This window comes from Cryptomeria japonica, chromosome 11 (assembly GCF_030272615.1).
Source record: "Cryptomeria japonica chromosome 11, Sugi_1.0, whole genome shotgun sequence".
Classification (NCBI taxonomy): domain Eukaryota; kingdom Viridiplantae; phylum Streptophyta; class Pinopsida; order Cupressales; family Cupressaceae; genus Cryptomeria; species Cryptomeria japonica.
Window position 1 is genome coordinate 425083265 of NC_081415.1, and position 16629 is coordinate 425099893.

A 16629-nucleotide genomic window follows, 5' to 3' on the forward strand; every position below is an offset into this window, starting at 1 on the left:
GGAAGAATTCAATAAGGTGGTCATGATAAAGGAAAAGCTATTTTTTTAGGTCCTGGCTTGCTTGCGTTCTCCTGTGGTTGAGACCCTCCTGTGAGAACACAAGGACTTTTGCACATACATTTTGACCGCGTCTCCACACTCGGGAGCAAACTGGGACTTCCATGTCCACCTATGCCTTAAATATAATGGAAAAACGCTAGACTTTATATTTGCCACAAAATTATCCATAGTGATCATCTTATGTAAACGACCTGAAATTACAAAAAACTATAAAAACATTCTTAATACATTTAATTATTATACTGACATGAGCTTTCATTTATTTAATTAAGTGTTTCCATGTTTGTGCAAAGCAATTCATATTTTCGAAGAAGATTGATTGATCACCAAACAATCCAAGTTGGAAGCCTGGAGAATCCAAGCAACATTCTTGATACATTTAATTATTATACTGACATGAGCTTTCATTTATTTAATTAAGTGTTTCCATGTTTGTGCAAAGCAATTCATATTTTCGAAGAAGATTGATTGATCATCAAACAATCCAAGTTGGAAGCCTGGAGAATCCAAGCCTAACCTGCCATATGCCAAGAAATTTCAGTGGACAAAAATTTAACCTCGCAGCACCTGTGGAGAAAGAACCACGTTCATTGGATCTTGTTTTTTCCTTACTTTCAATGGGTTGGGGGGAAATGTTATCAATTAGAAAGAAGAATGACTGCAGCTAACAGATTGGCATCGTGTGCCCATTCCTGCAGCACCAAATAATGGCTTAAATCAATTGTTAAAGTCTTACAAAAATACATCCAATGTAGATGCCAGCATAATACTCGTGGGGATCAAAAGTTGAGTGAGATAATCCACTGGAACAGATAAATTTCCTTCTTCCCTAAACTATCTAAAAACACAAATATCCTGAAACATGACCTTTTTTCGTGGGTTTTTCTAGAAGCCAGAGTCCAAGGGGCGGTTCTTATGATTGCAGTCATGGAGAAGGTTGCATCACCTGAAGGGCATTTCTAGCTGTAAACGCATCACAGTTTTAGACGCCACATCCTTATGAACAACTAACTTCCTCCTCTGTTTTTGACAGATTTTCGTGATAAACAAGGTTTGACTTTTGACTGTTTCAATATCAAACTACGCCTCCTTGTTCTTACCCTTCGGATAGCAGCCACTGTCGCCAAATGCTGCCAAGACCTGCTTTGCTTCTCTTTCTTTACCAATTCACTCTTTTCAATAGTTCCATCTAATATTACTTCCTCCCTTGATTCAATAAGGTTTATAGGCAAACTTAAATGCTGCCCTTCATTTCCAATGATGGCACTGCAAAGAACAAACTTTGACTCTTCAAGCTGCATGAAGTATGGTGATGTTTTTAAAATCTTTGCCACTTGAATTCTTGGAACAATGCCTCCACCATGAAGACCGGGTAGTCCTTTTTCAAGAATTCTAGAAACTGCTTCACGAGCTGTTAGGCCCATTTTTCCAGCTTGCAGGAATACCTGATAAAGTGAGAAGAGAAGCGTTTCAATTGGCTGATTTACTGGATGATCAGGACAAACGATACTTTGAGGAACAACTTTCAATGACTCCTCCGTCGCTTGTTTCCTAATCTCTGCTAGAGTTCCATCATCGCTACAATCTGTGCAGTCACCATTTTAGTTCAGTTATCTGTGTGGCAAAACCTTTTATTAAATAAGAAAACAGAAGCAGACACGACCAGCAAGCTAGCGAGAAACATATTATTATACCCATAGATCCTGAATATAAGTGCCTCTTCGTGCCGCACCTTTGCAAAATGGACAGACAATTCAAATTAAAGAGCAACAGAGACAAAAACCAAATATATAGCATCTACTTTCTAAAATCCTTAGTTGAGAATTTGCTTTAGCAGTTGTGATTCAAGATACCTATTACGAGTCTGTGGTATTCTTTGCCCTTCAACTTCTGTTCTTACTTCACTGTGATCATTGGTCTGCACAAAAATTTCAAGAATGATGGTTTGAACTTCAAAGTATAACATTTGCTTCAGTTCAACTGTAGTTCTTAATAAATTCTATACCCACTATCTATTAGTTCAATCCAAAAACATGGTTAAGGAACACTTGTAGTCCTTGTATATAATCTTCTTGGAATTGATTATTCCAGCAGAAACAATGACCAACCAAGAGAGGAGAATTTCCAAAATAAAGACAACAAGCCACCTCTTATACCAGACATTTTTCATTTGTTTCTTAGAAACATCTGACATTGACCAGAGGAAGCTTTAATATCAAAATTAGCAGAACAAAATATCTCGTCGTTTGAAATACCAAAGACTGAATCTGCAAAATGAAATACCAAATGCCAGATATTACTATACAATCAATGAGGTAAAAGGAGTACTATGACAGGATTGGCGAGTCGATGGCTGCAAATTTTGAAACATGAACATTGCTAAAGCAGTTCTGCAGTCAGAAACCTGATGCTTCCTCTTAACAAAAATTGATTCTTTGAATCTCTGAGTAGGACCAAATCCAGAACAGCATATGAAATGAATGTTAAACAACTCATAATAATGTCGCCAGACTGCACTCACATAGCCACTGAACATGTACTCTCATATATTTCATTGCTGTTATTATATGGTAATAGCATTTATAATCTAATCAGGAAACATCCTATTAGGAGCACCCTGTTATTTCAAAACCGTTATTTCTGAATGTTGCACCCACCCCTGATTCAATCAGGAGGTGCTTATTGATCACATAAGGAAGCAGTACAACACTCAGAAAGATCCAATAGAAAATCTAAGTTGCTGAATCGGGTACAGGAACAGGAATGGGTACATGGGTACGAAATGCCAGTACGGAAGAATTTTTTTGGGGGTTGTGTATGTTTTTGGTACGTTCATACAAAATTAGTGTGTGTTTGTGTGTGTGCACGCGCATATAAGAATATCATAAAGATCAAACTAGAATCACTAAACATTTTGGCATCTAAAAACCAAACCCTGGACAAACCCACAGGAGATTCGTTTCAGAATCCGATTCTGGTACGTTTTGTACCTGGAATCGCCCGAAAAATCCCACGATTCAGCAACTTAAAGAAAATCTGCTCCCAATCTAGGAAAGCCATAGTTCTGGTAATGATAATAAATTGAAAGCAACCTAAATGACTTCCTCGAAATCCCTATTTCTGTCACATGAATTCAAACTTATTTGATGAATATCATATACAGAATATGTAACATGTTACAACTCAGTCTTTTTATCCCTGAAACATTGCGTCAAAAGATACAAGTACTCGCATACAAACGTTCATATTTAGTCAGCATAGAGGGTAGTGATGATTGGATCCCCAAAAATGTAAGAGATGTGACCATCATCGAACACTCTTCAGGGCAACCTCCAATATTGTAAAATAGAATTTGGTGTCCATTGTTATTCCCTCATTGTAAGTCAGGACTACTAATTCATGGCCCCATGAACTCACCAAGTCTTTGACGGATGATAACCTCAAGACAACAATTCCATAAATAAATGTAGCAGCAAAAACCTCTCTGGAACATAAATAAGTATGGGGCAGCAAACCATCTAGTAATTATGGATAAACAACCAGTCTGCAACAGCCCCCTCAAAGGAAACGGAGGGCTGTAGGCATTTCTTGTATCCATCATAAGGGGAAGAAAGGAGGGAGCATGCCATGGCATTTGAATCGTTAAATGACACAGATTAGCCATTGTATTTGTGTGTCAGTGTTACTTGGTAATAGTGTACTTTGTACTTAATATCTTGAACTGTGAGTAATATAAATATATAATATTATATTATACTGCATTTGTCATTTATAACTAGAGAGAGAGAGAGAGAATTGCATTTGTCACTTCTAATCACACAGAAATATCAAGACCAAAATGTGCATCCAGAAGATGTCACTATAAATGATGTCTGCATTGTTTGACCTTTAGTCTATCAAAAACTCTTCGTCCAAGTGTAGATCAGATCCAGTGCCCAAATGAAGTGAAAAATATACCAAATATAAGGCTAATTCTTCTAAGATTGACAGTATCATGGTTATGAGATAAGCAGAACATGATTTCTAGAAGAGAATTGTGGTTAAATATAAGAGAAAATGCATTTAGGGATAGTTATTAACTTATTCACAAGTGTCCACAGGGATGCATGCCTGGTCCCAGGTCCGTCATCCCATAAATGTCCCCAAAACCTAAAACAAATTGAAAACCTAACCATGCTCTTTTGCAGTCACGAAAAGAGAAGACAACAGATAGAGGAGAAAAGTAAGAGGATAACAAGCTAATAGTTAACCATCATATCCATACTTGCCAGAAGAATGGTAATGGTAAGTGGTAACAGTATGGGAGACAGTGCTGATACATCATTTTTGAGAAAAAAGGAGACAGGTACCTGGAGATGTATGGATATGATGGTTAACTAATGTTTTTAGCTCTCTCTCTCTCTCTCTCTCTCTCTCTCTCTCTCTCTCTCTCTCTCTATATATATATATATATATATAATTCAAACTTAAAAAATGTGAAATATATAATTATAATTACTAAACATTGAATTCTTTAAGAGAAGTCAAGGCTAACGTTTTATTCCTATTTCTGTGTAAATTTAAACTTATAGACTAAAGTTTAAAGTTAAACGGCAAGAAACAGGTTGTTTTAAAGCTTTTCCATAAGTATTATATATGTAGTTTTATATACTCAAGTTTTTAATATTAAGAACTGAGTGTTATGGGAAGATACAGACCATTCACGTGCTCATATGAGGCTCAAGAAAAATAGATGCAGGGAGGCATACTTAGAAAAATTGCATACCAATATCCTTTCAAATTTCTGCTTCTCTTTACATGTTTTGTGTGTTTGTTGTGTTTCGTGATGAATCTAAAAGAATTTTTAGGGGTTTTTTCACTTTTGAACTTTAGTGTATTTTGGGAGACACTCCTGATTTAGGGTTTTTCAAAACTGAGACGTTTGGAGATGCACTGTGATTGGAGATGTCTCAATTCTTGTCTCCAACACGTGAATACTCATACTGGTATCCTGCATCCCAAGGGAGTTGGAGACGCTATCTGCTACTTTGATCATATCTAATAGGATTCAACTTGTGATGTTAACTCTTTAGCTTACGCTTGTCCAAAGGAAGCCATACTTTGTTCCTCAAATCGGAATTGGTCTTTGACAGTATATATCTTGTAAGTCGTTTGTATACTTTGCACGAGTTTCACAAAGAATATCTTTGATTTTGACACATACAAGCAGAAATTGCGTGGTTATTCTGATTATTTTCAGGATGGTTGGGGTGAAGGAGCATTTGACATCTCATTAAATGCAAGGGACTAAAACTATATAACGACTTAAAGGGTGAATGCCCTGTGGACATGTGTTGTCTGATCATGGCTATGATTCATAAGCTGGAGGCGTTTTGAAACATTGAAGTTTGTAACTTTGTATAATGATAGATGCACTAGGCAAATAAAGGGGCTTAACTGAAAACTTTTGTTTAGCCATTTGGTTGAGGATGAGGTATACTAGAGGAACAAAGCTGATAGTAGATGTTCATCCAACTGAGGAATGACATCCTGTGAATTGTGAGCATCGATTTATAAAATATTACTGATAGGTAAATCATTCCACTTTTTTTTTTGTATTTTGTTATATTTTCATGCATATCATGACAACATAAACTTTCTTGAATTCTTACAATTGATATTGAGCAAACATATCTCAAAGACTTGATAAACCCCTGATTGAAGAAACACTTTATGAAATTGGACTTGACCGGGTGCTATTTGAGAAGGTCCGGGTATTTTTGACATTTTGCAGACAAGTTTAAGATTATGCTGAGAAGAAAGATGTCAACAAAGATATGACATAGCACATTTTACTTTGACGGTGTCATTTATTTCTTACATAAATTTCTATTTTATGTTCAAATGTTTCTGATGGAATACTTTATTATAAACCCCCTTTGTTTTGTGCTACATTAAAAATATGTAAAACTGTGAATGACATTATTGTGTGTTTTCCATAGGACTAAAGTTTTTGTGCAAACTAAATTGAGTTTGCAAAGTTTTGGTCAAATCCAGGGTCAAACTAGACAACTAACTGTTTGTTGCAAATGTTCAAAATGGTGGCTTTTTTGTCTCTGTCTACCTTTTATTTGTTTGGGCCTCGTTTCAAATACATGCACAAAATCAGAGCACAGGTGGTAGCCTAGAAAACATTGCAAATCAGAGATCCGAAGGCAATTCAAGCAGATCACCATCCACTAGGTCCCTTCAGTTGCTTTGTGCAGTTATTTTGACGAGACTCTAGCCATCTTGGATGAGGCATTAGATGAATGTGATCAAATGCGAAAGTAGGATGTTGAAGCTTCAAAATTCACACTCTATATCCTCATTCAACTAATTTGTTTTCTTTTTTCCTTTTTTTTTCTGTATTGTATGTTATAACTTGTAAGTGTGACTTGTTGAGAGTCTTGAGTTTAGACTCGAGATAATTTTTACAAATATTTATCATGGGTTACCTCGAACAAATTCAGTATCTATGTATGTTGTTTTTTTCTTATCTCAAGGCACTATATTTGAGTCTCAGCATTAACTTATAGAAACTAATAGACTCGAGACAATTTTTACAAAATTTTGTGACTGGTAGCATTTAACAAATTCAAGGGTTTTGTACTTTGTTTATTTTTATCCCTAGGCACAATATTTGATATGAAATAATAGAAACTGTTATTTTCTTCTTTTTTAATTTGCCATGTTTTTCTAAAGGTTTCCCATTTTAAACCAACATAATCTAGAATAGAATCTACACTTTACTGTAGGTGCTATTCTTCCTACACTATCTCATATTTCTGGAGTGTCAGTGACATACTTACAATCTAGATTCTAAACTGCAATCCATTCAAATGCATTTAAAATTTTTAATCGATGTTTCTTAGTGCTTTGAATGGAATGAATAATTTTCCTCTATTTTGCTTTATGTTGGAAGGCAAGTTTTATTTGTGTTGGAATGATATTATTATGAAGTTGATAATGCTTTGAACAAAACTAGAAGTTAGTGATATTTCAGTGTTTCACCCACTCTAAGCTAAAGTACTCGATTAGTTTGTGAATAAGATGAAATGATTTAGTTTGTGAATAAGATGAAATGATTTAGTTTGTAAATATGATGAAACAAATGCTATGATTTCATTAAGATACTAGATTAGTGATTGTTTACATACTAAATACAACTATGCTTATACAGATATAACCTAGATATGACACTCATGTATCCAAACCATATCTGGATATGACATGAAAATGCTGCTGATCCACACTGCAAAGTCTAACATGGTAGTGTGGAGGGCAACCCAATACACCTAGATAGTAAATGATTGAGATATGGAATGAACTTGTATTAGGAAACAACACGGTAATTATCACACATCCAAAAGACAGAGAATGCACAATTACGCTCGTCTATTCAAAGATACCGAACAGGTGTTTTACATATGATACAAAAATCCTACAAGACTGAGAATGAGAAATCCCATCATTAGAAAACTAGGGAAATGCTTCGTAGCTTTGCTGATTGGCCTAACTGGAATTTTATCATGTGTTGAACTTAGCGGCCAAAAGGATGTATAAATACTTGCAAGAAAGATGGTTACAAATGAGAGCGATTACAAAAGAGTTCAATTCTTTAACAGTTGATAATTTGCCATTCTGGTTCATTTTCTAGATGTGCATTGTGTTGACTAGTTTGCTAACATATTGGGGACTATGGAAGCTTTGTTGACCTTGATCTGTGCTGAAGCCCTCTATGCCATGTGCCAACCCGGGAAATGCCAATTGAGTATTGTGACAACCAAGGAGGAGCACCAAATTATCAAGGAGTTAGTGCCGCAGCAGGAGTTTTACACCATTACATTTGGCATTTGTGCTATACAATGTAGCATTAGGCTGAGTGTAACTGCAAGTACAGCAAGAGTAAGAGAACGGACTGTTGCAGTTTAGCTCAGATTATTACCGTATTGAATGCTAATCATGAAGTAGTCATATCAAGTTGCCTACTGGATGATAGAGGTAGGGAAGAGGGACAAATAATTGATTGGGCTCCACTACTATAATTGGGTGCTCGGGCTTTTTCTTGTGCTTTGATGCCTTGTACTAAATCACGCTTCCTACCCTTTGGGTGACCACCTCAAAGAACACATTACATGTTAGGGTGAAAATGACTATACTTCAATAACTAAAAGCAATACTAATGTTCCAACTGTCATTGGATTGGAATAAGGAGGAAGAAGAAGATACCCAGCATCAGACCTCCTCTGGCGGAAGAATAAATATGATAAGGGTCATTTAATTTTTCCACTTGTTCATCGATCAGAATTAAGCTCATTAATTGATGGCTTTATAAGCTTGCTACATTCTTTTAGGGTAAAAATATTGACAATAAAGCTGTTGCAGAAAGAAATAGATATGGTGTAACAGCCCATATAATAAGCATGAGGAAGCAAACTAAATAATAAATATAGTGTAGCAACCAAAATAATAATTATGGGACAGAAACTCCTCAACAATTAAAAAAACAGAAACTAATAATAATGCTTCATTTGGAAATCTTTAAGGCCATGCCTAGGTCTTGATGATAATGGATATGCATATTCAATCGATTGTATATTAAAAACAATGTGAAGAACTAGAGAAATGGAAAGCGACTTCATCGCATCATCCAACAAAATCAAAAAGAAATATCAATACACAAAAGAACCTCAAAAAGTCATCTTAAGAAAGAACGCCTTGATGAGTTTGATCAAATTTCAGTTGTAGTATAGATTAGCTCCAATGCCAAATTATATCTAAATTGTACCTGAATGTCATGAAAAAAAGGTCGTAACATTTTATTTACTTATTTATATTCATCCATTCAGAAAACATAATCAGAGTTTCAAATCTGTTTGATAAGCCCCGAGCATGTATTTGCATCGTGCATAACTGTTTATCTATGCATGTTAGCCTGCATCATCAATTTACAGACTGGTAGCCTGACTTCAATTTGATCTGCATCAGCGCCATCTGTGACTGGTCAATATCATCAAAATATCCTTCAACCTCCATCAATGCACCTTCAATTCGATGTACTTCTGATTTGAGTGGTTTCTTCTCTGACAGGTGTTTTTTTCTTATTGGAATGGCCTATTTTTCTCTCATAAACATCTGTTCTCTTCAAGGGGTTTAGTATGCACTTGGACACTTAATAACTGCACGAAGCCAATTCCTGGTTTGGTTTAGGTCTGTTTTGTTGTGCCCTAAAAGAAAAAAAAGATAATTGTGATTCCTCTAGTAATAGTCAAGAGCTTTGTCTCTTTTAGCAAGGTCATATGTAACTAGAACATAAGTACAGCAAAATGGCTGCGCTGAGCTGTGGATAAATGTCATAGCATATATTTGAGACGCAGCCTAAGATGAACTTTAAACAGCCATAACTTGAAATAACTAAAACATTGATAGCTTGTAGTCAACTGCAGGCATGCCCCAACCAGAGATGTGGTCTAATATTTTAATCCATATGCTTAATTCAAAACAGATAAGCCTAATGTTACACAATTACATGCCTAAAAGATACAGGCAACTTTGATCAATTATAATCCAATTGAGTTTTACACAGAATCTCTCCAGTGAGATGCAATTAGCCTACAACTTTCAAAATCAAGCCCCAGCTGCCCTTTGTAACAGGCTGACATTGATATTCAACCTTCTGGTCGAATATCAATTTATATATTCTGAAAGCAGATATATTCAACCTTTAGGGAGAAACAAAACAAGTTCATAAATTTCAGCTTCCAATATTCACTAATTCGGATCTTAGCTCATGGCCAGTGTCCTTGAAAGGGTTGACAGCCCAGAAATATATATTATAATAGTATGGTTTTATTTATATATTGTGTCTACTGTATTCCTCTATTCAATTAATGCAACCATTTAAATAATTTTGAATTTTTACAATAGCATGGTGCAAACCAAAATGAACTTTGTATTGAGTTGAGTAAATAAACTACATAATAGTTATTAACTGCATTAAGCATCGTGAAAAGCAAGGTAAACCGTAATATTGTATTTATGGGAGTAAATAAACTACATGATAGTAAATGTGTAGTTAAAGAATAAATGTAATAAGTGATTACTCTAACTATCACTTCAAATGTGGAAAGAATTTTCATGGACGATGGTACTAAGCTAATTAGGTCAATAAACTGCAACTTCATCAACAAATAAATAAATTTGTTATTTTATGCATCGTTATTATTCATATAATAAAGCATTTGATGTAGCCCGTGGGTGTTAAAAGAGATTTACATCCTAAATTTTCGGATTTTGGGTATGTATTTTCTTCCCCAATATGACGTGTAACAGTTACACTAGAAACAAAATGAACTACCTGGCCGACCGCTCAGTACTTTATATTCTCAAACACTGATCAGACTAGTCTGGAGGTGCGAACTATTATGCCTGACATATTTTCAAGGATATGGCATGCAAAGAGAATAATTAAAAGCCTAGACGAGCCACAAATAAGTTACATGATCTGTTAGGGTTGGGGACTGTTTCACTCCATTCTAGATTGTTTGACCGATTATTTACAACAGAGCGGCACTTAGCCTGTGTTAAGTGCCAATGAATGGCATTAACGTCAACTCCCATGGACACTCCGACCCTCCTGGGCAGAACGTATGATCCCATTCTATAGCTTGTCCAAATTGCCAACAATGGTGGTTTCCTCTAGTCGGTACAAAGCACAAAACAAGATTCATTGCAAAAATTGCAAACATGATTGTACCCAATGGTGTAATGTCATATGCATAGCTATGTGCTCCAACGAGAGCATAAAGCTGACTCTTATACTATTGGACGAATTGATTGGCATAAAGCAGAACATACTAACGAGTTGATATGGACGATCGGAAAGAGTACACAACGTAAAGCGAAAGATAACTAAACATGTCCAAGTTCAGTGTATGAGGCACTCACAAACAGATAAAATGAAAAGCATTCACATTACATTTAGGAAAGCTCGGCAGCAAGTATGCTTACATCTTTTGTTGAAGAGATGGAGTTGGAATCATGCGCTCTCCTAGTTTGAATCTTGACAGGTGCTGAGCAATGGGCAGCATTATTATCCTCTACAATCCTAGAACTTGAAGTAGCAATGCTCTTGGAACCTTTTCTTGCGGGTAGATGCCCATCAACCAAAGTACATTTGTCGGAAACAGACTCTGCTTTCTTGTCTCCGACTTTCCAAACGCTACCTTTCCTGTACATAACTTTTCGTGATCTCCAGATGGAAAGGCTGGTGTCAATGAGAGTCACTTCAGTGCAAGAATTACAAGAAGAAGAAGATATGTCAGCATTTGACCTCTTACTGCCATCAATACTGTCATCCGCTATTTCTCTGAAGCCCTTTCTTTTCTTCACGGGACTAATCTCCCCATCGTACTCCTTTTTCCCTGCTCCCGCTACTACACTATTCACTGCACTTAACGGCGAAGACGTGCAAACGGCCTTATCGCTCGCTTTCCCAGGCTTCTCCACAATGTTATCATCATTTGCGCTCAATGATGGCAACGAATTGGCGTCAAGAGACGGACAGATCCTGGGCTTGTCTTGCTTTCTCTTACGCTTCGTCTTCTTTCTGTCATCCAATTTCCAGTCTTGTCGCATGCAGAAAAGCTCAGCCAAGGCATTATTCGTCATCTCCAGCCAGTCTTTTTTCTCCTCCTTAACCGCGGCCAAAGATTTCTTCTTTGTCGCGCCTTTCACACGAGCCCTAGCCTTTTCGTCCCCTTGGGCTTCACCGCTCTCAGTTTTCACTTGACAAGATTTCGTGCAGGAAAGGGCAGGGGATCGATCCTGCGACGTGGCGGAGTTCAGAAAATCTTCCATTCTGAGGCCTGGCTCAACAGGAAACCCTTTGGCAGACCTCAGCCTGTTGAGCCAATTCATACGCGCCTCCGCTCTGGAGGCTGCTAACACGTACATTCTATTCTTGTGTTTTTCTCTGTCTATTCTACCTGCCTAGTTGCCATTTTAAACCAAAAACTACCTGTGAACGTGAAAATAAACAATTCAGTTAACGGCAATAAAAAATGCACTGAAAAGCCAATTCGGACCGGACCTCAAGATCTGTGACAACATTAATAATGACCTTCAACCATGCGATCGGTAAAGATCAAGTTTTCAACAAGGGTTAAAACATTTCCTGAAAATGATTCATAGTTTTATCCACGTCCGAACAATGGAAGGCAACTGGTGGTACGGTGCAGCTTTTTTGTCGAGAAACTTGTGCCACGGCCAAGTTGCCAACAGCCAAACGATCTTACCATAAATAATTTCTTACACCATCAAAATACAACATATTTAAACGACTTCACTCCCTCTTACCATCTCAAACAGCACCGAAATGCACTGTAACTGTGAATCGTGAATCATCATGATTCATTCAACTCCCTCACATCCATTCCCGAACGTCAACGTCAAATTTTCTTTGCACTACGCAACCTGTACAAATCAAATCATCACCTACGCCTCCAATTACTCCATTTCAACGTTAGAAAATCTTTAAATCAACGACGACAGTCGTAAATTTACCAACTCTCTTCCTATTTCTAGCATTCCGCTGACTCCACGCACCTCATAACTTACTAATTCCGCAGATCATGAGATCGATCCCAACAAATCTTCCCCCCCCAGCAATTCTCACAAAAATCTTCCCTCGTAGACTGAAATCCGCGACAGGAAAATTCCTTGCGCTTGCGAAGACACGGCGGTCGGAAGGAGAATGAGAGGGAGGGCCAGAAGAGAATAAAAATGGCTTCTTTAGGGTTTGGTCATACCAGGCTCAAGAATCAAGGAAAGTCTCAACGTTCTCATATATTAACACTTGTTCCGGACGTATTCGCACGGACTGTAAATTTTACAGGTTGTCCGCACTCCGTCTTTGTCTCCATTTGATTTGGTATAATATAAAAAAAAAATTACAGTAATAATAATACTCTCTACCAGCTCTCCTCCCCAACCTCGATACCAGGTCTTTCCCCTATATTCGTTATCTTAAATAATATACTTTATTCGGGTTTCTTATTGGGTTTTTTCTTTTAATATGAATTAAATCCCAAGTAGAAAGGATCATTAGAGGGTAGGCCCCTTCCTACCTAAAAGAGGAGAGGGGACACTTTGGGTCTATTTTTTATTTCTTCAATTAATTAGCACTTGCATCAAAAGGAGGTGCAATAGTTAGGCCATAGTAATTTATGTAGAGATTCCTCTAAATTTGATAAGAGTTCTATAATTGCTGGAATCTATAAGATCAAGCATATATTGCAGGACCAATCAAATAAAAGCACATGTTTTAAAGGAAAAAAAATAAAACATAAAAAAGATAATAGCCTATAGATGCATTGATGACCAAAAGTGTGAAATGTCTAGCAAAAATTTACATTTAATTAAGCTTTAGAAATTGAAACTTCCCCTAAGGTCTTGGATGCAAATATTTATTAAAAAAAATGATCAAATTTTTTTTCCATCTAAAGATCATCATTGTAAAAAAGTGCTAAATTTGGTTAAATCACAAACCACCAATGTGAAAACTTCTTATACCAAATATTAAACATAAATGTCTTCAAAGATTGATCCATTGGTCCCTAAGAACTTTTGGAGTCACAACCAAGCATTTGCTTTGTTTGTTTCATGCAATTTTACTGTCAACTAATTGTTGAGTATCCTCCAATGTTCTCTTTTGAGTATCGTACAATGTTCTCTTACTTTTTAGACATTTTTAAAAAGTGCAATTTAAGGTTTTTCACGTGGAGGGGAATGAAGAACACAGGAGATCACTGAGAGGGGGTGAATCGGTGATAGTCAGAAATTTAAACCTGTAAAAACAAATGTGCAAAGTATAATGAGTAGATAGATTAAATGCACACACACATAAGAGGTAACCACATAACACAGAGATATACGAAGAAAACCCAATGTGGGAAAAACCTCGGTGAAAATAGTTGTTGGAGTTTACTGCTCCAATCCAACCTCGCAATGAAAAACTGATTACAATACATTTATGGGCACCAACCCAAAGGAGCACCAACCCCTGTGATTTATGAGCACTAACTCAAAGGAGCACCAACTCCTATGATTTATGAGCACCAACCCCTGTTCTGAGCGCCAACTCAGATTACAAATGATGAGAAACAATTACAATTTAGGTACCATGTTACAAATGAGTTTTGTAACTCTCTATGATTCACAGTCAATCATGCTCTGCTATGACAACTCTCTGATCTCTTCTATTCTTTGTTAACAACTACTACTCTCCATGTGTTATCAATCTTTCTAAATTTTTCTACACACATAGAATGTCTTTGTTCTATTTCTCATAGATTCTCATTCTCACACTTGAACAACAAAATACTCTATCTACACACCTCCATCATGCTTACATATGAGAAATCATACTTTTAGATAAATTTGATTCTTTGTGCATGGACAACTCTCAACAATAAATGTTATCAAATCATATCAGGTTTCTGAATTTCTTTTTTTTTGTTCGATGGCCAACTACCTTGTTTCTTATCATCTACATATCCCACTTGAATATAGAAAATGATTTTTATATTCCTTCAACAAATCTACTATATGCAGAAGAGCAAGTCTCATTAATTTCATCATCATGTAGTTTTGGATTCATCACAGAGAATGGGTTACTATATTTGGTAATCTTCACCAACTTTGTCCCTTGATGTCCTTTCATCTAAAAATGTTTTGATGTCTTTGTGGCCAAGAGATCTCTACACAAAAAATCTTTTGATATTCTTCAAACAACATGACTGATTCAGCTTGTGTCTTTGAGCCCACACAGATAATTTGGTTTGCCTCATAATGTTAGGTCCCGGGGACAACTGAGAGGGGGGGGTGAATCAGTTGTCAAATAAATTCAAACCAAAACAACTTAACCAACAATAATGCTTAATACCGGTAAACAAGACTTTTATGTCGGTAGACAGTTTTATCAGTTAATTACAGTACCAGTAAAGATTAATGCATGAAATAGAAATATAATAACATCCACAACACATAACACCAATATTTGTACGTGGAAACCCTGTAAGGGGAAAAACCACGGTGGGAAACCTTACCCACAATCAGATGATACTATTGCAAATAGTATGTGTATACAAATGGGGTCTGCACATGCAGAAAGGCCAAGCGCCTAGAGCTCACTGTTCAAACACAAATGGGAGTCACACTGGCTACAATTGGATGGTTAAATCCAATAAGGATGTACTGCTCAAAATAGCATCTTGCTATGTTGGATTCAGTATCGGTGTAGTTCTGATTGTCTTCACAAAACCCTTCTTCAACCTTCAAATGATGTCTGTGTGTATAGCTCTGCTTATTCTCGCATATACCTTCACACAATTCCTTTTCACATTACACATTAGATCTTACAAATAAGATCTTACATTTATATCATAACCTAAGACCAATTTTAGTAGGTCGGCTCTAAAGGATATTACAATAAAATCATTTTACAAATAAAACAATATTCGATGCAATAACCGATTCAACATGTCGCCTCAATGCAATTACAACATTAATAAAACATCTCCATAGCGTGTCGTGCTGATCTGGAATAGATAAGCCTGTCAGTGAATGATTTGGACCTATTTGCCGGTAACAGCAAATATGCAACTACGAATATGCCAATGAACAAATCTCCAAGACAAAGTGTCCAAACGATGTCTTTAACATAACCAAGTGTTTTCCATGCCATACTTGCTTGCCGGTGAACATTATATCCTGTCGGTGTACCAGATACCGGTGACTATGCGTAAGTCACTTGCTTGCCGGTGAACATTGCCAATTCTTCAAAGTGCCTGAGTTGATAAGTGATAGTAAGTGTTGACATCAATGACAAAACCATACCAAAATACCAACAATCTCCCCCTTTGGCATTGATGGCAACACAAGATGGAAAAACCATCAAAGTGCCAAAACAGAAATGCCAAATACCAAGAACCAACAATCTCCCAAAAAGAGATAATAACCAGAAATCAAAATACAGATATAGAGAGTAATCAGTTTCTCTCAAAATAACAATCTCTCCCCCTGGGAGTGACATGTGTTTTTCTTGCGTTTTTCCATATCAATCTCTCCCCCTTTGACATCAAATGCCAAAGTCAATACAAAACTAGATGTAAATACAAAATACCAACACATAAATGAGTCTTCAATCGGCGTATCAAATCTTATTAGTAGAAGTCGACATCCAACAACAAAATCTGATTGTCTTTTGATCATTTTGTATGCTCCACATCATTGGTTTTACCTTCCACATCATCTGGTCTTTGTTGATCAAACACCCCACATGGACATTTCAACTATCGGCATCGACAGGCAAGAAAACAAACTGTCATTTGGTCGATTTCTGCATTTGGGAAAATTTTGCCCAGACTCTCATCATCACAGCGAAATGGAGCTTATCGCTATAATGTTCACCGTCTACGAGAGTTGATTTGGGTCATGATGAAATGTCGTGTTACATCGAACTCCAAACGGATGTCGACAGAACACACC

The 16629-nt window shown here is 36.6% G+C and overlaps 1 protein-coding gene across 1 annotated transcript; it reads right to left on the reverse strand.

Moving 5' to 3' along the window:
• Positions 1-511: 511 nt before the first annotated feature.
• Positions 512-13074, reverse strand: LOC131073643 (uncharacterized). Its single transcript, XM_058010143.2, has 4 exons — positions 11092-13074; positions 1914-1978; positions 1755-1792; positions 512-1645 (listed from the first exon to the last, which is right to left on the reverse strand). The coding sequence occupies exons 1-4, from the start codon at positions 12034-12036 to the stop codon at positions 1068-1070; spliced, it is 1626 nt and encodes a 541-aa protein (XP_057866126.1). The 5' UTR covers positions 12037-13074; the 3' UTR covers positions 512-1067.
• Positions 13075-16629: the final 3555 nt, after the last annotated feature.